Source organism: Pongo pygmaeus, chromosome X (assembly GCF_028885625.2).
Source record: "Pongo pygmaeus isolate AG05252 chromosome X, NHGRI_mPonPyg2-v2.0_pri, whole genome shotgun sequence".
Lineage (NCBI taxonomy): Eukaryota > Metazoa > Chordata > Mammalia > Primates > Hominidae > Pongo > Pongo pygmaeus.
Genome location: NC_072396.2, coordinates 41,758,647 through 41,781,429, shown reverse-complemented (window position 1 = coordinate 41,781,429; position 22,783 = coordinate 41,758,647). Strand labels below are relative to the sequence as shown.

Below are 22,783 nucleotides of genomic sequence, written 5' to 3'. Positions count from 1 at the left end.
ATGAAAGTTGAAGTTGAAAAAAGGCAACGGTCTACTAAATTCAGTGAAACTCAGTAACTATTCATGAATGAATGTGTACATCACTATGCCAGGCACTGATACTAATAGATATTTAAGAGAAGTTACTAGTTAAAAGCCCTGATAGCAAATGTACTGCTTTGATTCAAGAAGGACCCTTGATTCAAGAAGGACCCTTGGTTTAATGAAATAATTTATACTCAAGGCCCTTATTACTATTTAATTTGCTGAATAAATACTTACCGAACTGTCACAAGTAAACATAGTCAAAACCTGAGTAGTATCTACATTAATACACCTTCCTGAGCTTTTCTTGGCTCTTACCTAAATATCAGTTCATCAGTGTAACAAATAGTTTTATTAACATGTGAGAAATTGCTCAGCAATGTTCACTTTACCATGTGTATTAAAAATACACATGCCACAAATTAGAATGTAGGGAAACTGTGTGATTTGCTCATTGTGGAGGCACTAAATGTTTCAATGGTTAGGAAATTCTATTAATTTTTCTTAACTTCCCTATAAGCAAAGAAAACCTAATTTCTCTTCCCTCTGAAGTCCCTATCAGCTTTAATATTCGAATTCTATTCGAAACTGGCATTTCAGAACCATACACTTGATAATGCCACCACTGTATAATCTGTTCTGTTTATACTTTCTCCCAAGGAGACTAAAATGCTTTTCAGATGAGTCACAAAACCTTGATGTACAGATCCTAAGGAAAGCAGACTAATGAACAAAAAAAGTCAACTCCGGAAGATCATTTAAAAACTAACAATGTCAGAGTAACACAGAACTATCCTGTAACTAAGCCATCCTAACTGAAGGGGAAAAGTCACAAAAAGTGAGCAAAGCAGTACACTCTTACCTGGGAGCAACTGTAATCTAGTATTTTTATGTGGGCACTGAGAGCCAGGTCCATGATATCTACAGGCACATCATCACTGTGAGCCAGATTCCACAGAAGGTTCAACACTTTGTGTGCCATCACACCATCTTTATCATCTTCTGCAAGACGACGTATCAGCTCAAGTAGCTTTTCACGTTGCTTTTTACTCGCATTTGTCCAACTGGCCTAGAAAAAAATTAAGTGACATGAAAACAACACATATTTAGTCACCACTTCATAAATTGTGACCAGGTTAACTATATTCAAATTCATCAAAAGCAACGTAGCTAAGCACAGAATTATTCAAGTGAGATCTGAAAATATAGTTAGCCTGGTATTTTTTTATAGGGTAGAGTTAAATTCCAAAAAAGAAAAATAAATGATACATTATTTCAATTTAGAAGACACCCAATTAAAAACTCTAAAATACATTTTTTTAAAACCTCTAAAATGGTACTGTAATACAACATGGTTATCATGCTTGGGGAAGGGCAGGGTACTAATGGCATTTAGTGAGTAGAGACCAGGGATGCTGCTAAGCAATATGGGAAAAGCTTTATGAGTAAAGTTACTGCTATGGTTTGAATGTCCCCTCCAAAACTCACGGTTAAGCTGGCACCATGCCTCTTGTACTTCCCAACCTCCAGAACCATAAGCCAAATAAAATTCTGTTCTTTATAAATTACCCAGTCTGTGGTGTTGTTATAGCAGCAGCAAATGGACTAAGTTGCTAATCAGTGTTTATTAGAAAATAAACTGAAATGAACCTAACATCAAACAGTAGAAGAACGATTAAGCTGACCGGGCGCGGGGGCTCACGCCTATAATCCCAGCACTTTGGGAGACCCAGGCGGGTAGATCACCTGAGGTCGGGAGTTCAAGATCAGTCTGGCTAACATGGTAAAACCCCATCTCTACTAAATATACAAAATTAGCTGCGCGTGGTGGCGCATGCCTGTAATCCCAGCTACTTGGGAGGCTGAGGCAGGAGAATTGCTTGAACCCAGGAAGTGGAGGATGCAGTGAGCTGGGATCGCGCCACTGCACTCCAGTCTGGGTGACAGAGTGAGACTCTGTCTCCAAAAAAAAAAAAAAAGAACGATTAAGTTAACGAAAGAAGATCAGTTCAATGGAATTACTAATATGGTACATCTTCAAAGATGATGTGAATGCCTATTTTTATTTCCTTCCAGCCTACACAAAATAACAAAAGGAATATGACAACTGCTAAGAATGTAAGGCTAAAATACCAGATTACAATTAAAAACATCTGGCTAGCATTATAAAAAGAGAGACAACTAGGTATTCCTCCTCAAGGAAAAGCACACCACCACTTAAGATATGCTCTAGTAAAATAAAAAAAAAAAAAAACCTTCTGTATCAAAACTATTGACAGACACCAAGGCAACAAACGATCCAGTTACTTCAAATAAATTGCACGGAAAGTAAAAAAGAAGGAAGCTAGTTTCAAAGAGACTTAAAAGACATACACATGGACTGCACCAGGATCCTGATTAAAACTCACTTCTAAAATGAAGATGTATGATCTAAGACAACTGGAAGTTTTAAAACTATTTTATGATATTAAGGAATTATTGTTTTTAGGTAGATAATGGTATCGTGAATTTTTTCATGTACTCATCTTTTAGAGATACAAACTACATGAAAAGGAGAAATTAAGAACATCTGTTCAACCAGTACAACCATTAAGTGAGTGAAAAAGATAACCAAACTGGGAGAAATTATTTGTAACTCTTGAACTGACAAGGATTAGCATTCAAAATATATCAAGAACTACAATCCAAAAAAAATACAAATAATGCCACGGAGGGGGGAGGGGGGAACAGGCAAAAGACTTAAACAGGCATTCACCAAAAAAAAAAAAAAAAAAAAAAGGCAAATAGCTCAAAAAATATACAGAAAGATACTCAATCTCATTATTGATCAAGGGATATAAAAACTAAAAGCACAAGCACAATGAGGTAACATTTCAAACACCGAGAAGATTGTCAAAAATTCAGAACTCTGACAAGAACAAGTGCTGGCAAAGATATGAAACTTACTTAGAACTCAAATGTTTAAAACCTAGGCTCTAGGCCAAGTACATAAAGCAAAGTCTAACCCAGAAGGTTGGAATCATTTGGTTGCAATCTGCAAAGAACCACAAGGTGACTCAGACTTCATTGCTTCCTTTCAAAATCATCTTTAGCAGAAACTTTCAACACTCCATAAGAATTGCCAGATTTACCAACACCTTGGAAAAAAAGTGCTTGTTACCAAATGACAAGTGCTCAATAAACATATGTTAAGCCAAAGGGGGAAGAACATGAAGAGTTATTATTATATTTAGACCATTATTGTATTTAGACTATCCTGAGAAGAGCGGGGATACAGCAGATATAATAACAACCCCTTTTTTTCCTTCTCTCATCAAAGGCATCACTGGTCACGTATCATCATTTCGGAAGTCTTTATCTTTACAGTGCCCATGATGACCAATTCTATTATTTCCTCAGCTGCCTTTGATATACTTCAATGGATGGAAAAAGTATTTAAGTTTTGCTTTTACATGTATAGAAACAAAATATACAAAAACCACATAAAAGATTCACTCAATAATTGTTCCCTTCAAAATAAAATTTTCCATAAGGCAGCGATTTTTCCATAAAGCAAAGCTTTAATGTCCCTAAGACTTATCTGTGAAACTTGCTTAAAATACAGACTCTTGGGCTTCAGTACCTACTGATCTGATTTAATATGTCTGTGATGGAAGCCAGTAAAAATGGTATTTTTTTCTTCTACTGTGAAATACATATCTAGAAAAGTACGAGCATATACCATTATTACAGTACACAATGTGAACACCTGTGTAACTAGTACCCAGGTAAAAAAATAATACACGGCAAGTAACATCCCAGAAACCAGCTGTGCCCATTTCGGAACTTTACATTAACGTAATCAAGGTGTATTAATTACTGTGTGGCTTTATTCCTTTCTTCAACCTTCTGTTTATTAGACTCATCCATATGGTTGAGTTCCTCTTTCATTGCCGTGAAATATTGCACTGTATGAACATTCCATAATTTATCTATTCTATGTTTTTCTATCCTACATAGCAGGTTTTTTCACTATTACAAGTAATTCTGCTAACAAGTGTTGCTGAACACGTATCCTGGTGTACATAGGCATGAGTTTCTCAAGTGTATATTCAGAAGTCAAACTGATGAGTTATGAGAATCTTAAACTTTACCAGAAATACCAAGTATTTTCCAAAGTGGCTATAGCAATTTATGTTCCCACTAGTCAGTATAATTATTATTTTTAACAAGAAACTTTGGTGACCTATTGATCTAATGCCAGTTGTTAATAGAACACCTCTTAGTGCAAACTGCCAAAAAGTTTTTATGTTCTTAATCCACAAATTCACTAACCACTTGAGCTTTCACAAACCTAACCCTGGCAACTAATCAAAGATGTTACAAAACATGGCCTCAAAAACCAACATGATGGCATCAATGCAGATATGACTGTAGGAGGAGTTCTTGGGCTACCTTATGAGTTACATTTTGATTAACTCATATTTTGCTTGTACATATGACCCCAGAATACCAAGATACTGATATTCTCTTGCTTTCATCTTACTGTTTATTGCAGCCAATCATCCTTCCCTGTAGTCCTACAATTTGCTTGAACCTGTAACTAAAATAGAAACTACCAGGGGAAAGAAAGAGAAAGTGATAGCCTGAGTTTCCATTATGGGGGCTATTAAGAAAATGAACATCAAGTTCTCGTTGGAAAAGAAAACAATGGCCAATTCCTTCACACCAGAGACTGTTTAATGGGATTTCTATTTAAGTATTTATTGGCTAAAAGTAATTCACAGATCTAATTAATCAATTCTATTTGAAATAGAATGGTAATATTTTGCTATGTTAACAATTACCTTAAAACAATCAAAAAGATGATCAAGTTGTTCAGGAGAAAAATCCCATGCCAATTTTGCCAGGAGATCATGTACATTCTTCACAATGGCTTCATGTTTCCCTGCCTATTGAAAAACAAAAACAAAATCACAATGCACTAGAATCTGAGTAATAGATTAAGTAGTGTATACAGCTTGCTGACAAAGTACTCCTATCTCCTTCATTTAACTATGTAACACAAGAAAATTCCTAACACAGCCCACACGGTGGCAAATGCCTATAATCCCACCTACTCGGGAGGCTGAGGCAGGAGAATCACTTGAACCCAGGAGGCCGAGGTTGCAGTGAGCTGATATTGAGCCACTGCACTCCAGCCTGGGCAACAGAGCAAAACTCCATCTCAAAAAAAAAAAAAAAAAATTCTAACATTATAAAATGCTTTAGAACTGCCATCTAAAACCTGGCAACTTAATTTCATGATATAATAAATACAGCTAATGTGTACTTTGGCGGTTCATACAAACCTTTAATACAATTTATTTAACATGACAATTTTAATATTGCAAATACAAAAATAAGGCACACTAACAATATTGTTTCAAAACTGGAACCTTACGCACTCAAAGGCAAAGCTGTTTTCTTGGTTTTTATAGACTAAAAAAACAAAGCTTTATAATCTACAACTCAATAATGCTTCCCAAGAAATCCATGATTAGAAAACTGTCATTAAGGTAATAGAAGGAGTTGTAGTTTCCAACTCAAAAACTAAAAAGGTTACTAATCCTTCTGAAGAGTTATAAATCCTCTGGAATAATTATTACAGGTCTTTATAAATAATCAAGTGATTTAATTCTCCTGACACTGGAGGTTTTTGCTTTCTATTAAATATATGAAGACACCAATTACAGATGTCTTTACTCTCTTTCAATAGACATTCCTTATGATTTTACTGTTTGCATCTTTATTTAAAACCACTGACAAATTCTCAACCTTTATCAAATACAGATAAAAGAATATTTTTATTTTTAAAAGATTATTGGTTATTTCAAAAAGATTCCTGGCAGGGTAACAAGCATTTAAACGTTCTCAAAGTCAAACAATACAAGCCTGCATCCATTTCATGACAGCTACTGTATTTCTTCAGTTTTTAGTATCTTTATTTTAAAAACTAAATAGCCATCATCTTAAATTCCTTACCTGTGCTGCCCATATATTATCAAGATCCTGTAAGGTCAGAGCTTTTTCTTTGATGACAAAACGAAGAATCTTCTCTAACTTTTCTACATATTGTGGCTGATGAAGACTATCTCGCAACACTATGGATAAGATATTGTTCTGCTGTATCCATTCCTAAATGTTAATTCAAAAACGTGTTTGAAAGCAGAAATTAAAACAATTTTTTCCTAATTGCTCACACTATTATTAAATAATAAAAGGAAATTCAAAACACATTTACAAAATATAATACTGGTAAAATATACTTATGTGTTGCTTTAATGGAAAATTATGAAATTTTATAACAATTTTGCACATACAGAAATGCTCCCATAAATAATACCGAAATTAAAAAGATTCTACACTCCAGCATTTACTCAGAAAAATATTATTTAAGTACACAATCACCATGGAAGGGTGAGTACAGGACCAATTTTAGGATCTTTGGATTCTTTATCCCAATTTTGCCACAGAATTATGTTTTGACCTTGGGTAAAAAGACACTCTATTTTTTACTTTTATTTATTAACAATTATCATGTGCTAGGCACTATTATTGCTTATCCATTATCTCTTTAATTTTCCAAACAATCCTAGTAAGAGATACATTATTCTATTACAAAATGTAAACAGGCTCACAGATGCTAGAATTGGAATATGAATCAAGTCATATGCTTCCACAGTCTGTTTTTCTGTAACACTGTGCTAGCTTGCTCAACTAGCATTCATTTAATCTTCAGCAACAGAATAAAGTGCTAACTCATGATTCAAACAGGGAGTAATCCATACTATATGATTTTGCAGTATTTAGCTGAGAATAAAAAGTAGTTAGGCCCAAAATGTGCTAGAGAAGTACATGTCTCAGCTGATAAAGAGCCAGTTTTTAATGTCTAATCTGTTGCAGATATTTGTTTTTATGTTATTCTACATATATACACATATATTTTTAATATAGAGACAGGGTCTCGCTTTGTTGCCCAGGCTGGTCTTAAACTCCTGGCCTCAAGCAATCTCTCCTCGGCCTCCCAAAGTGCTGGGATTACACGCGTGAGCCACTGCAGAGCCACACATACTTTTGTAAAACACAATAAAAATGTCGCAATGTCAAACTGCAATGAAAGTTTCTAAACACTTAATGCCATTTTCTGTCCTATCTAGGACTGGTTCAAGAACCAGCACCAGTCTTCAGAGCACACTTTGAATAGCTCTGTGCTGGACTTTCCATGAGGCAGATACGTACATCATACGTATGAAACCAGATGTCTACCACCTGACCCCCTAACACAGGGCAGTATCTAAGCAGTCTCCACATGCATTTTAACACACTCTAATCACTAACTCCCCTATTAAAGTGAGGGCTCCTTGAGGGCAAAGACAGTTCTCCTACAGATGTTTCCCCAGGACTGTTACACATATACATTCAAAAAATATTGGCACTGTAACTGAAATGGCATACTTACTCATTTCAAAACAATATAATACAAAATAGCTATGGTACATAAAGTTTCATAAAATTTCAAGGTCAAAATAAGGGCTTTCAAAATAAAATTCTCAAAATCGTGATAAAATAATTTGTATAGATCTTATTCTACTAATTTTATTTCCTGTTTTAAAACATTTAACTGTAAATGGTCAAATGAACAATAGGCCACTTTATAAGGTACCAGATACTACCCAATCCATTTTCTAGATCAACTCTACCTACTCCATTTCAACCAACTTCCCTCTCTCCAACAAACTAATAATTACTTCAGAATGCCACATTCATCACTAAGTTTATCAAAGATGTTTTAAAGCTACCCATATCACTACCAAATAATAAACTATGTTATTTCAGAAAGTTCTCAGGATTAACAGTTATAAATCAAAACACCTCCCAATTTCAGTTTACTTTAAAATGTTACTATTACTAATTTTTTTTAGCTAGAGCTATTCTAATTTCTCGTCTTAAGTAGATTCTTATTCATATAAAGAAGAATTGAAAGACTCACTGCCATTCGTTCAGCTGTGAGCCACTCTTCCTCCTCAGGATTACCATGTCGATGGGTATAGTATGATACACTAGATATCACCTTATTAACTTCATTAAGTGCATTCATCTTTCCATTGAAAGAAGAAATTTGCAATAATCTGTAAGAAAAATCCAGTGATAAGTATGATTCTAAAATTGGCATTAACAATTATTTCAAGAGGTAAGTATCTTACCTAAGTATCATTTTTAACCTAAATATTTCTAAGTTTTTAACAGTTTCTTCTTGTCCTGGAACCCTTGAAGCTAAATTCTTCAAAGATTTAATAATCATTGAAAGAGCATCATTTTTGGCTTCATTCTTTGCTTCTTTTTTCAGTTCTTCATCAGTTAAGTTTTCTAAAAACTGTGGAACCATTTCTATTATTGGAAGAAAGTACTTTTTCACTGTATGAAGAGTGAGAAACTCATAGCATTGCCCAAATGGTCTGAAATAAGAAAGATACAAAACTCCTGTAAATACGCAATTTCTTAAAATCAATTTAGGACTAAACTCTCTATATTACTTTTTAAAAATACAAGTTATTAGTTGAAGAAACCACACTTGAAAAACTCAATTTTTATGAAGCAAAAACCAGCAATTCTACGGTGCACAAACCATTGATTTTTAAACGTAACTTACTTAATAAGGGCTGCAATTATTTGAACGTTTAATGCTGATCCATTAATAAAACGATCATGCAAAATCTGGAACCCATTTAAAGTGCCAAATTTGTTGAGAAGATCCACTAGCCAACCCTGTAACACAATTAATGAAAAAAGTTTACTTTAAGGGGTAAAAAGCACTAAAGCCTTATTGAAATATACTAGAAATAGTAAATTCAATAAAATAAATCATCTTTCAAAGGACCACAAAACATTGCATTTTGTTCATAGTAATTCCATCTGTGAGACAGAAGCAGTATACCTACCAAGTATAGATTAAATCACTGGGGCATAGTTCTGTTTGTACCAATGTAAGTGGTGAACAGGAATTAGAAGACATGCTCCTATTTCAGATATCCCACCATATAAGAATGAATACCTTCTAATTACTGGAAAGTCTTTTATATTAAAATAATTTTCAGGAGGCAGAAAGACTTCAAGAGAGTTAAGAAGAAGCTACTTGGTAATGGATTTTGAATCTACTTCTTGTTTAGTTGTAAAACATTAAACTTTCCCTATAAACACAGTAACTAATAGCCTGAGAGTCAACTGTCAATTAAAAACTAAGGCCTGGTACTAGTATCTATTGTTCCTAAGTAGAATATGCTGGTTGATACTTTTGCTTATATAAATTGCACCCAGTTCTCCTTATCTTAGAAGCAACACCATGCAACAGGATGAACTGTGTAAGAAAGAGCTGTAGCTCAAAGTACCATACAGCTGGCACAGACAACAGTTGTGAGGCTAAAAGCCTGTCTGTATGTAAAAACCTAAAACGAATTAAAAGGCTATATAAATATAAGAATCAAATATATGTAGAAATTAATGTACCTAAGAAAACCTTTCACACCTTGCCACCTTCTAAAATTTAGGCCATGTTTTAGAAGCCACTGGAAAACCAGGGGCAAAATAGACAATTTCTCTTCTAAGCCTTAAGCAAAAATAATTTCTACAGCTATTTTTTAAAAATATACAGGAAAAAGTAAAGATGCTAAATGGCTGTATGTCCAATGTTTGTTTAAAGAGAAAATATGATAGCTAATGCTAGTTTTTTGTGTGTGTTTTTTTGTTTTGAGATGGAGTTTTACTCTCGTCGCCCAGAGTGCAATGGTGCGATTATCAGCTCACTGCAACCTCTGCCTCCAGGGTTCAAGCGATTCTCCTGCTTCAGCCTCTCAAGCAGCTGTGATTATAGGCACACACCACCACACCCAGCTAATTTTTGTATTTTTAGTAGAGTTGGGGTTTCACCATGTTGGCCAAGCTGGTCTTGAACTCCTGACTTCAGGTGATCCACCCATCTTGGCCTCCCAAAGTGCTAGGATTACAGGCATGAGCCACCTTGCCTGGCCTACTGCTACTTTTTATATGGTTTTAAAAGAATATGAATGAACTAAGTTCTCTAATAAACCCATTATCATATTTCAATATAATAGTGTTTTCCTACCTTTTTAGTCATGAAAGGCTAATTCAAAACCATTAAAACTCAAGTACTTAATTCACCAGATCCCTTTTGTCATTCAGCAATTGTAAGAAAGTACATGCTCATTATGTAATATATTTTATTTCTTCAGTAACTATAATGAGACTATTAGATTGATATACTTGATAGTTACATACAATATTTATAAAACAGCAGGTGTGGACACAGTAAAGAATTAGTCTAAAGCTAATCTTTCTGTATTTCTTTGGCTGCAATGTACGCTTAAACAATTGGGAATATTCAGATAGAGTGCTTCAAACTGAGGCTAATAGGCTAGCTTCAGCAGCTGCCAACAACAGCCTTCCTTCTCTGGCTCTAAGTTTTCTAGACTGGCAGAGAAAGATCAGTCGCCCTAAATGGAAAATTCAAAATGACCACATAGCCTACAATTCACCATATGCTTTCCACATAGTTTTCTATTGCCACAAGTTCCTTTTCTCAAAGATAGCAGGGTGAATTTCACCTGAGACCTTTTGTCGTAACCAATGAAGTTTTTATTATATTTTAAATGTTTGAATAAATGATCTCATTTAAACATCTTCAAACATCTTGGGGGAAGATGGGGATTAGGAAACACTCCGAGAGATAGTCCTGACAGCTTTAGCTTTGTCATGGATCAAAAGTTGAGGCCACAGAGGTTCAATGTCCCAGGAGGGTAGGGGGTGTAGAGAGAATTTGAAGTAGAACAGAAGACCTACCAAAAGCTCCAGAGAATGATTAAGTATTAAGGCTCCAAAATATTCCCAATAAAACACTTTTAAGCTCTGTAACTCAAATTTCTCAAAGGTAAATGAAACTCATTACAAACAGTATCCGAAAGTGAAGCTACAGCTTAGAAAGTTTATCTCCATCGACTAAGTCTGATGATCTGAATTTTGCCACTACCACTTTTGGAGAACAGGAGAAAAAACCATATGGAGGCTATTACATATCTCTTAGATTTTTCATTATATCATGACATCTGCATTCAACTAGGACACGGTTGAAGATGCTGTCAAATATGTCCCCTTTTAATCAGATTTTTAAAAGCTTATAGAAGACCTGTTTAGCTGTATGATAAAATTTCTCTTACTTCAATAGCAAGTAAATGTGTAGGTAATTCCATAGAATATGCTTCTCCTTGATTCACAACTATATTTTGGGCTATATTTTTAAAAATTGTACTCTTGAAGGCTTTGAAAGGCTAACACTCTCACAATCGCTATACTGTATAAGTTTAATAGCAAGAACTATACTTCAAAGATATAAAACTATCTTCAACCAGAAGTCATCTAAAAATTTTACATTTAGCCATGTTAAATCAAGTTTTGTTCCCTGTGAATCTCTTAAGTTGTGGATTACTGGCACATAGAGCAAAAAAAAAAAAAAAAAGTAAAATTTAAAAAGAAATACAGGTATAGATATAAATTTTCATTTTGAAGACTGCCATTATTTAGATGTTAACCTGATCTATTCAAGCAAAAATAAGCCACCTAGTGGCAACTATATGAACTGGGAAATAGCAGAAAATCTCAAGTTTGACATTTTTTTGATAATTTCGGCTTATTAGTAAAATAAACCAAGTTCTGCATAATGTATGACTTAAAATTTTTCTGGCTGGAAGGGAAATTTGTACAAGACCTATAATATTAAAAATGTCTCCCTAAAATCTAAAATTTTAAAATTAGGTAATACTTATTAAAAGAAGCAGCGTTTAGGGATAAATTTTTTAAAGTGTACAGTCTGTTTACACCAATATAGAAAACTTACATTTATGTACAGAATATATTTAAGTGAGATTTGGAAGATTTACTATATTGATTTCATTAACAATTTCTGTAATTTTATGATGTATTATTAGGTATTTAGAGGATATACTTGATTTTGGAGTCAAAATCTTAGAATGCCTAAAATGATCACGGCCCTGCAGAACAACAATTGAGTCCTTGGTCAAAGAAGTAATCTCCTACTCTATTTCAAAGAAAAAATACAGTCTGTTTCCTACTAACCTAAATTATGACTACTTCTAAAGAGGCTGGACGTATAATTACGGGGTAATTATACATGCAGAAAAAGAACTAGAACGACAAAGCTATGAAAAAGGCTCCTGGTTGTGTGTATTTTCATTTAAATTGTTATTTCATTGTCACACTTTAAATACAGATCACTGAAGATTCTGTGTCAGAACAAAACAATTGTATTATTTAATTTTGAAAATAACAAACCAACACACCTTTGGTGATCGAGGATCTGGAGAACGAGCAAAGAGTTCATCTTCAGGCAACTGAACACTTGAGGAAACTGATTCACATGGACGTGTACCATTGTAGATATGGAATTTGCAATGAGGATTTAAGGCCATGGCAAGAAGTTCTAAAAGTGGAAACCAGTCTTGGGACAACTTGGCCACACATAGCTCCACCAGACGATGAGTATTGTTAATAATACACCTCTGTTATACAAGGGGGAAAGGCGATTTACAAGATCAAAACACTGCAATTTCAAATAGAAATATCTTCCAATATTAATCATATCCTAACAAATAATGATCTCTCCATTTTTCTAATCATTAATATTGAGATCAAACTGATTATCAAAGGACAAATTAGAATTTGTTTACTTCATAATTTATATGGTACTTTCAAAAGCCATTTGCTATGGCTTAAAAAATACAAGAGGCACCATAAGTTATCTATTCCTGCTCTACGTCCACAGGTAAGATGCAAGTTACTATTTTTTCTCTGTGGAATTTGTACACGAGAGGCAGCAATTCTAGAGTCTAAACAATATGTCAGGCTGAGCGCAGTGGCTCACACCTGTTAATCCCAACACTTTCGGAGGCTGAGGAGAGCGGATCACTTGAGGCCAGGAGTTTGAGATCAGCCTGCCAACAGGGTGAAACCCTGTCTCTAGTAAAAATACAAAAATTAGCCACGTGTGCTGGCATGTGCCTGTAGTCCCAGCTACTCGGGAGGCTGAGGCATGAGAATAGCTTGAACCCAGGAGGCAGAGGCTCCAAGGAAGCCAAGATGGTGCCACTGCACTCCAGCCTGGGCAACAGAGCAAGACTGTCTCAAAAAATAAAAATAAATAAAATAAACAATATGTCAATCATTCAAGATAAATTTGCTAGCTAAATGTCAAATGCAGAAGTCTGATGCCACTTCCAAAGTTTCCATTTCTACACCTATAAAATTACATGTTAAATCAGAAAATGTGGAATTTTTATGCTATGGTCATATTTGGGAAATAGGTTATAGGCCACAAAAATATTATCTGCTTGACAACTTATGACCATTTCCAAAGTATACAAAAGAACAGAGGCCGGGCATGGGTGCTCACACCTGTAATCCCAGCACTTTGGGAGGCTGAGGCAGGCAGATCACTTGAGGACAGGAGTTTGAGACCAGCCTGGCCAACATGGTGAAACCCCATCTCTCCTAAAAATACAAAAATTAGCCAGGCGTGGTGGCGCACGCCTGTAGTCCCAGCTACTCGGGAGGCTGAGGCAGGAGAATCACTTCAACCTGGGAGATGGAGGTTGCAGTGAGCTGAGATCGCACCACTACACTCCAGCCTGGGAGACAGAGCGAGACTCTGTCTCGGGGGAAAAGAAAACAACACAAAAAACAAAAGCAACAGAGACTTAGAGTAGTTATGGCATTTTATCAGTCTGAGACATATACTTTTTTCACTTTTTAAGATCTCTGGAATCTGACTCTATCTTATAATCAATGAACAATACATTACTATTTTCCTAAATGGAAGGTATTTGCAGAGAGGAATTGTGTTTGCTTCTGCTAGTCACTTGGGGGCACTACCGACCTGAGACCACTTTACATTTTCCACTTAAGGGCTTTTTGTATCACAACTATAATTTGAATTCAGACTACGAAACTGTTTAAATACTGGCTTGTGGTGTAGACTTTCACTTTTCTTTTTTTATTCCCTCCCTCCACCAAGTGCCAAGGTTGAGATATGCAGGGTTTTTTGCTGTCCCTTTCTGCATAGCAAGTTCATTTCTCATTTACCTCTACACTGACCCTTTGGTGTCCCAGACGTATATGAAATGCCCCATCTTGGGTGTTTTTCTTCCTTAATAGTCCATAAAACAGTGATGTACCTTACAATTGATAGCATTACATTTTCAGTGAAATGTGATGACTTGCCTAAGGTCACAGACACTTGAGATCCCAGAGGAGAGATTAAACCCAAGTTTAACTCTAAATCTCATGCTTATTCTAAATGACCATGCGGCCTTCAAGAGACTTAATTTATAAACACTTTTAAGTTTTTAATTTTTAGACCTTTTAATTCAATTATAACAGAATAAATAACACAGCCACACACACATATACCTCTCCCCACTCACAGGCATCACTATGTAAATCTGATCCTTTAAAGTCAAATGCAAGACTCACATGAATTTCAAACTTCCAGCCACTCACTGCTTCATCTGTAAGAATTTTAGTGAATGATATTGTTAGCCCATCTCGGAAAAATCGCTGACATGCTTCACTTTTAACATCAAGGCCTAAGAAAAAGGGAGAAAAATTAATGCAAACAAAATATTTATGTGGTTGTTTTTACATTGTCCAGTATACAATAAAAGGTAATAAATAACTGGAAACTTCACCGGCAGCTAACAAATATTTAATTGCATAAAAGTAGATTAACCGAGTAATATTAACACTAACTGAAAATGTTACAAATTATGGCACTAGCCTTAAACACAAAATGGTCATCAGCAGCACCACGAGAAGAGGCAAATTTAAATAGTATTTTGCTCCCGGAAAATAAGTCTTCGAACTTAAAAACATTTCCCAATTTTTAAAATCTTATTTTGTTCATAAATCATTCATTTAGCATCAATATCCTTATACTATTCTGTGTTTGATCAAATAAAATGAATTATGTCTTGTCTTCCTTATTAGCCTCTCTCAATTATCTCAGTGTCTCTGTTTCTTTATATCTTTGCTTAATTTCACCTCATTTTAGAAAGGCAATAGAGCAATGTGCTTCCAAACAAAGAAAATCTGTAACTCATAATGACAAAATAAAAACTATTCAATTTGTATAGAAAGTATTATTTGATTGATAGTACAAAAGAGATGGTAATTTAAACTTTTAAAAATTTGGAACTTGTCAAAAATAACCGTGGTCTCAGAAAAAAAATATGGTGGAGGGAGGAATACACGTCCACTGAATGTCAATGCTATTAAATGAAATACCATTAATCAGTGTTTATCCATCATTTTACAGTCAGGACTTAGAACATGCTTAGCAAAGAAGTCTTCCAAAATTTGCTGATATGCCCAAAAGAAAGAAAATCAGTATATTGAAGCAATATCTGCACTACTATGTTTGATGCAGCACTGTTCACAATAGCCAAGATTTTGAACCAACCTACGTGTTAACGGATGAATGGATAAAGGAAATGTGGTACATATACACAATGGAGTATTATTTAGCCATTAAAAAAAAATGATATCCTGTCATTTCCAACAACACGGATGGAACAAAAGGTCACCATGGTAAGTGAAATAAGCCAAGCACAGAAAGACAAACATCACATGTGCTCACTCATTTGCAGGATCTAAAAATCAAACAATTGAACTCACGGACGTAAAGAATAGCGGGATGGTTAATGGGTACAAAAATTAGAAGAAGACCTAGTTACTTGATAGCACAAAACAATGAGTACAGTAAAAAAATAATTTAATTGTACATTTTAAAATAACTAAAAGAGTAAAACTGGATTGTTTGAAACACAAAGGATAAATGCTTGAGGTAATGGATACTCTATCTACCCTGATGTGATTATTACGCATTGTATGCCTGTATCAAAATATCTCATTACCCCAAAATACATACACCTACTATATACCCATAAAAATTAAACATTTTTAAAATAAAAAAGATATTTTCTTTAAAAAATTTTGATGAATTAGTGAACGTGTAAAAGAACAAAGAATTTTGAGTGGTGAAAACAACTGTAACCTGTCCACGTATTGTATTTTCACTTTGGGATATTATTTCTACAAGATTAATGAGGCATAAGGACATGTTCTTTAAACAAAAGAGGGGAATTATTAAAAGATAAATCAAACTTTCCCTTGCCATGGAGTTGAACTTAAAGTACTAATCATGTTAATTTTGACAATAATCAGTTTCAATTGTGATAGTGCCTACTGTTAGTTATAACACTGTTAGTTATAACACATCCATAGCTATCCTATTTCAGAAAATGAAATGTTACTGCTTTTTAATCTGCAATATCTTAAAAAATGAATTGAAAGTTATTACAATGGTAGTCCTCTGTTAGATGATTCAACTGCACCTTAAGTAGACCAAAGTCATTGGGGGAAAAAAAAAAAAAGATTAATTCCAGCATTAAGCTTTTTTTCTGGACAACTGAGTAAAAACACCAGATTTCCTTTTGTTGGTTTAACAAAAACTGAGACTTCATCTTCCGATTCTTTAAGAGAAAAATCACACCTTTCCTGTGTATTAATAAAAAAAAAAAGGCTGGGTACAGTAGCTCACGCCTGCAATCCCAGCACTTTGGAAGGCCGAGGTGGGAGGATCGCTTGAACCCAGGAGTTTAAGAACAGCCTGGGGAACCAGTCTGTCTCTACAAAAAAAAAGAAAGAAAGAAAGAAAGAAAGAAAGAGAGAGAAAGAAAGAGAAAGAGAGAGAGAGAGAGAGACAGACAGACAGACAGAAAGAAAGAAAGAAAGAAAGAAAGAAAGAAAGAAAGAAAGAAAGAAAGAAAGAAAGAAAGAAAGAAAGAAAGAAAGAAAGAAAGGAAGGGAAGGGAGGGAAGGGAGGGAAGGGAGGGAAGGGAGGGAAGGGAGGGAAGGGAGGAAGGAAGGAAGGAAGGAAGGAAGAAAGAAAGAAAGAAAAAAAGATTAGCTGGGCGCAGTGGCTCATGCCTATAATCCCAGCACTTTGGGAGGCCAAGGCGGGTGGATCACCTGAGGTCAGGAGTTCGAGACTAGCCTGGCCAACATGGTGAAACCCTGTCTTTACTAAGAATACAAAAATTAGCTGGTGGGCGCCGGTAATCCCAGCTACTCGGGAGGCTGAGGCAGGAGAATCGCTTGAACTGGGGAGGTGGAGGTTGCAGTGAGCCAAGATCACGCCACTGCACTCCAGCCTGGGCAACAAGAGTGAAATTCCATCTCAAAAAAAAAAAAAAAAAAAAAATTAGTGGGCATGATGGCGCATGCCTGTATCCCACTCAAGAGGCTGAGGTGGGATGATCGCTTGAACACAGGAGGTAGAGACTGCAGTAAGCCATGATCACATCACCACACTCCAGCCTGGGTGACAAAGCAAGACCCTATCTTACAAACATGTAAGCGAGACAGTTTATTTCAGAAGTACAATATTAATGAAATGGAAATTTTTACCTGAATGAAGATTTTACTAGATAAAATTTTACTAAGTACAAAGAGCCACACAACCTAATTCACTGCCATTTCAGTAAAGCAGTCAAAGGGCAAGTGTAAATAATTTGTAGACTTACACAGTACATATTTTGAGGACAGAAATGACTCAAGATAATTACAAGGAGGGCAGGGGGCAGATATGTCTGGAATCCATCATACCATCCATCATTTATAGAGTACTTAATTGTAAAATGTTCTTTTGTATAGTATTTCCCATAACAGGTAAGACCCTCAATTAAAAATGTTTAACCTCTGAGTGACAACCTCTTTGCAAATCCGACGAAACAATGAATCTACTCCTTAGAAATACAAATATACATAAATTTTATGTAACTTCAGAGAGTTCACAAACATCCTTTAAGAATGTCCAAAGGATATGAGCCCCTGCTTGCAAGCTGTAGTATGTGTTTATGATGGAGGAAAACAAATCCACTTCATCCACTTTTGGGGTAAAGTAAAAATACATCTAGTAGCATACATTATAGAAAGCATAAAAACATATAACTTACCTTTTTTACTAAGATCAATAGCAGCTTCTAAAAGCACTTCTAATTCCCCTTTCGGCAAAACTGGAACCACCCATCGAGGCCTAAAAGTTTTACCAAATAAAAACATGCTTAATGGTTGTACACTAAAAGAGGCACTACAAATGAGCTACTAATTATAATTATCTTGCTATGAAAATATTTAATATTAATATTAAAATAACATTAAAATATTAAGACAAGGTTGGCAGAATATCTGCTTTATGGGACTAAGCACCATCTGTTGTCTCTATAAATTTTTACAGGTACTGTCAAAAGATACAGCAATAAGAGAGGGAAGAAAACTAAATTATCTTGATAACTTAGGATATAAAACTATTATAACAATCAAATATTAACTAATTAGGTATCATGGATATTTTTGTTAAAATTCATAGGGAAGTGCTCTTTCAGGATTCAGATCAAAGGAGACATTATGATAAACCTCTTCATTGCCCTGCCCCCCCCTTTTATTTTTTGGGAAGAGACAGGGTTGCCCGGGAGCAGTGGCTCATGCCTCTACTCCCAGCACTTTGGGAGGCCAAGGCAGGAGGATCACCTGACATCAGGCGTTCGAGACCAGCCTGGCCAACATGGTGAAATGACGTCTCTACTAAAAATACAAAAATTAGCCAGGTGTGATGGCACATGCCCATAATCTCAGCTACTCGGGAGGCTGAGGCAGGAGAATCGCTTGAACCCAGGAGGCGGAGGTTACAGTGAGCCAAGATTGTGCCACTGCACTACAGCCTGGGCAACAGAGTGAGACACCGTCTCAAAAGAAAAAAAAAAAAAAAAAGAAAAAGAAAAGAGATCGAGACCATCCTGGCCAACATGGTGAAACCCCATCTCTACTAACACAAAAATTAGCTGGGTATGGTGGCACGCGCCTGTAGTCCTAGCTACAAGGGAGGCTGAGGCAGGAGAATCGCTTGAACCCAGGAGGCAGAGGTTGCAGTGAGCCGAGATCACACCACTGCACTCCAGCCTGGTGATAGAGCGAGACTCCATCTCAAAAAAAAAAAAAAAAAAATCATTTGTATTTTTCTCCCCCGAGAACTTGCTAATAATATGCAACTTCAGCCTAAGAAGTATTTTATTACCAATCACCAACCACCAGACAAGTATGGAAAAGCAACAAACAATACAACCTTCTGCTATGGTATCACTGCTATAGAGAATGGTCAGGGACCACCATAAAACATAATTCATTATATACCATTACTATAGGCACCTGCCAGAATCACACAATGTATTCTCATAAATATATGAGTCCTCATGACCTGATTTACCTCAGGCCATCCCAAAAATTATGAAAGTCATCCAGCAACCAAGAGACCAATGAGAAAAAAACTTCATAAACTCTCCAAGAGGGAAACTGAACATACAATTTTACTTCGGAAACAAACCAACTAGGGTCATGATCATTAATGTGAAATTTTTACTAACACTGTCACTCCCTTTCATTTATTAAATCTACTAAGAATCATGGGTTATAAAGCACTTGGCAGCGACGAAGCTATAAAGACTATTAAGGAGGCAGTGGGGTTACTTTCCTGTCTGCTCTCTCTCTTGTGTGTTACGCACCAACTCACCTGTTGATCATGTCATCCAACTTGGCCAAGTCAGTATGTGGAAATGCAGGTTCCTCATCTTCAAGCTGTGGTGGGGCATCACCTTGACCTTGCTCATCTGGGGGAGTTGCCGGGGAATTTTCATTGGAAGAATCAGGCGATGAAGTCTTAATTAAAAATTAAACATTCCACATTTAAGTTTCTATAACATATGTAAACTAGTAATCCAAACACCAACACAGACAAGCATTGCAAATTTAAGTTTTGTAAATAGCCCTACATATCCATGGGCTCTGCATCTGCAAAGTCAACCAACAACCTTGGATCGAAAATATTCAGAAAAAATTGCCTATGTGCTGAATATGTACAAACTTTTTTGCTTGTCATTATTCCCCAAACAATATAGCATAATAATGATTTATATAGCATCTACACTGTATTAGGCATCATAAGTAATCTAGAGATGATGTGAAGTATATACAGAAAGATGTGCATGAGTTATATTCAAATACTAAACCATTTTATATCAGGGACTTGAGCATACACCAATTTGGCTATCCAAGTGGTAAGAGGTCCTGGAACCAATCCTCCATGAATACTAAGGGACAACTGTATTGTAATTTTTACAGAAGATAAAACAATTGAAAGTTTATGATGTTTCAGGCCATCTCTGTACTACTGTGCTTTAAAATAATTTCATCTAATCCTCAACAACCTAATAAAGCATGCTACTGCCATTTAATAGATGAAAAAAACTCAGACAATAAGTAGCCCAAGATCACACAGCTCAAATTCTATACTCAGGATTTGTATCAAAGTCTAAATAGTTTGTGTTCTTAATCATAATGTGTACTGCCTCTCTGCTTACATTTCCCATTATATGAGCCGTGACAGAAATTATTCTACAAATATGATACATCACATTTTATACATTATTAAGTAATTTATAACTTCTGCTTTTTATTTGAAGGGAGAAAATGTAATTATTCCATAATTTCCCTACACCCAAACCACTATCCAAACAACAATTATTTAGAAGTTCATGATTATGGTTCGTAAATAAGTAACATCACCTTCAACTAATGTGGCTATTTTTCACTTCTTTCATTCCTCATTTTTAGCATGTCTTTCTCTCCCCTCTGCTTTAGCAGTGCATAATATTTTCACAACTAAGTGAATGAACTTTTATGACCTTTACTCTTAATTCAGAAAGCAAGTGGTATTTTCTCTTTCAAAATGAAACTAACCTAAATTTTAAACTGATTTTTATTTATGTGTTCTTGAATTTTCTATTCACTGTAGGCTGATGGCCCTTTAAGAGAAACGGGCCGCTCGCTTTATCATTCAAGCACCTATTGAACAGTTGTAAAATAAAGAGTTGCATAAATAAGCACTTGCACGAAGACAGATGAGTTTACCAGCATTAATATGTTTTACTCACAAAGTTCATACATGAACTCATATGGTCAATTAGTAACTAAATGGTGAACTTCTACTTAAGATGGAGAACACTGTGCAGGTGCCCACAGAGCTGGTCTCAAGGCAAAGGAAACTACAGCACAGAAGTCAAGTGTTACAAGTCCAACAAAAATGTCTGATATGAAGTATGTAACTCTGGAAGCCTGCTTTATTATTTTTTAACTCCTTGCCCCCTGATACATAGGTAGTTTACACATGCTCATAGAAAATATAAAAAATAAAATTTAAAACACCTGTAATTCCACACCTATAAACACCGATATTTCCTTGTAATCTTTAAGAGTAAATAAAAACTGTCCATATATATGTTCAATAAAACTGGAATTATACATAAGTCTGTGTCCTTTTCCATTCAATACATCTAGGTATTCAATTTTTTGATCATTAAGAATCTTAAAAAATATTAATGGCCATATAATATTGCATGAATTAAACAAAATTAAGGGACGTTTAGTATTTGGTAATTTTTACCGCTAACAAACATAAACATAGCTGTAATTAATGTTCTCATATATAAACCTTTGTGTTGAACTTCAACTTTTCCTTAGGATGGGATCCTGGATATATAATTACTACAACAGTATAAACGATTTCTTTGAAGGCCACTGACAAATACTGCCAAATTTCATTCCAGAAAATTTGCACCCTCCCAGCAACCACATCCAAGAGTGTTCATCCCACGGTGCCTCTTGCCAAGGCTGTTTCATTATCGAGTTTTACTACACACTAAAGCCTAAAATTCTCTAAGAGAATTTTTTTTAAAGGCATGCTTAAAAAAAATTAAGTGAAAAATCTGATTTTAGAAATTCCCTTTATGCCAGCACATAAAAAGCATGTCCAAAAAGTGAGCCCTAAATTGAACAGTGATTAACACTTTGGTTGCTGCTTCTTGGTACAACCGTGTCATATCTTGTAAAATAAAATCCTAACATTAAAAAGTAGAGAAAAACAAAATGTAAGAGTGAGGAATAATGTAATTTGTTTCATTCCTTTGTTATTTTAAATTACCAGTCATCTTTAAAAATGTAAAGTTTTTAGAAGAAAAAGAACACAATGTAGACATAGAATATTACGTTGAATATCACAAACCCAAGAGCTCTAAAAATCAACAAGTACACCTTAAAATAAGAGTAAGGTTAAATAAAAGGTCTGATTTTTGTCTAAAGCCATGCAAGTCAGAAACATTGCAAAAGAGGTTAGAATTCCATGGACAATGCAGGTATAAAATGAAAAAGAAAGAGGGAAAGATACTGGAACTCTAACTACTAGCTTCTGGTGTAAAATTAGAAATCTTTAGCATCCAACTCAAACCTCTGACTACGCTTTTAAAAACCTGAATACTGGCTAACAAATTTATGTCACAGGAAGGACTTAACTCTGTCCAAGACCTGTGACCATACACTTTAATATTTTATGTCTCGAAAACGGGAACTAGAGAGGAAAAGGAATAAAACTGACACATTTATTTGGGGGAGGAAAAAACCCCGACTTGTTCACTTCTCTAAAATGGCAGAGAAAGAGGAAAAAGGAGAGACAGACAGAAGCTCTTTTCTATACTACTTACAATAGAAT

The 22,783-nt window shown here is 35.2% G+C and overlaps 1 protein-coding gene across 13 annotated transcripts in view; it reads right to left on the bottom strand.

Annotated features, from left to right (window-relative positions):
- USP9X (ubiquitin specific peptidase 9 X-linked) overlaps positions 1 to 22,783 on the bottom strand; it is a 147,363-nt gene that overhangs the window by 83,028 nt on the left and 41,552 nt on the right. For all 13 annotated transcript variants that reach the window (XM_054470706.2, XM_054470708.2, XM_063660268.1 and 10 more), the window contains 10 exons: positions 19,754 to 19,899; positions 18,144 to 18,223; positions 14,602 to 14,714; positions 12,414 to 12,632; positions 8,696 to 8,811; positions 8,250 to 8,501; positions 8,036 to 8,174; positions 6,028 to 6,180; positions 4,851 to 4,955; positions 887 to 1,093 (listed from right to left, as the gene is read on the bottom strand). In XM_054470706.2, coding sequence (XP_054326681.1) covers positions 887 to 1,093; positions 4,851 to 4,955; positions 6,028 to 6,180; positions 8,036 to 8,174; positions 8,250 to 8,501; positions 8,696 to 8,811; positions 12,414 to 12,632; positions 14,602 to 14,714; positions 18,144 to 18,223; positions 19,754 to 19,899 — 1,530 coding nt within the window. The remainder of the gene's footprint in view (positions 1 to 886; positions 1,094 to 4,850; positions 4,956 to 6,027; positions 6,181 to 8,035; positions 8,175 to 8,249; positions 8,502 to 8,695; positions 8,812 to 12,413; positions 12,633 to 14,601; positions 14,715 to 18,143; positions 18,224 to 19,753; positions 19,900 to 22,783) is intronic.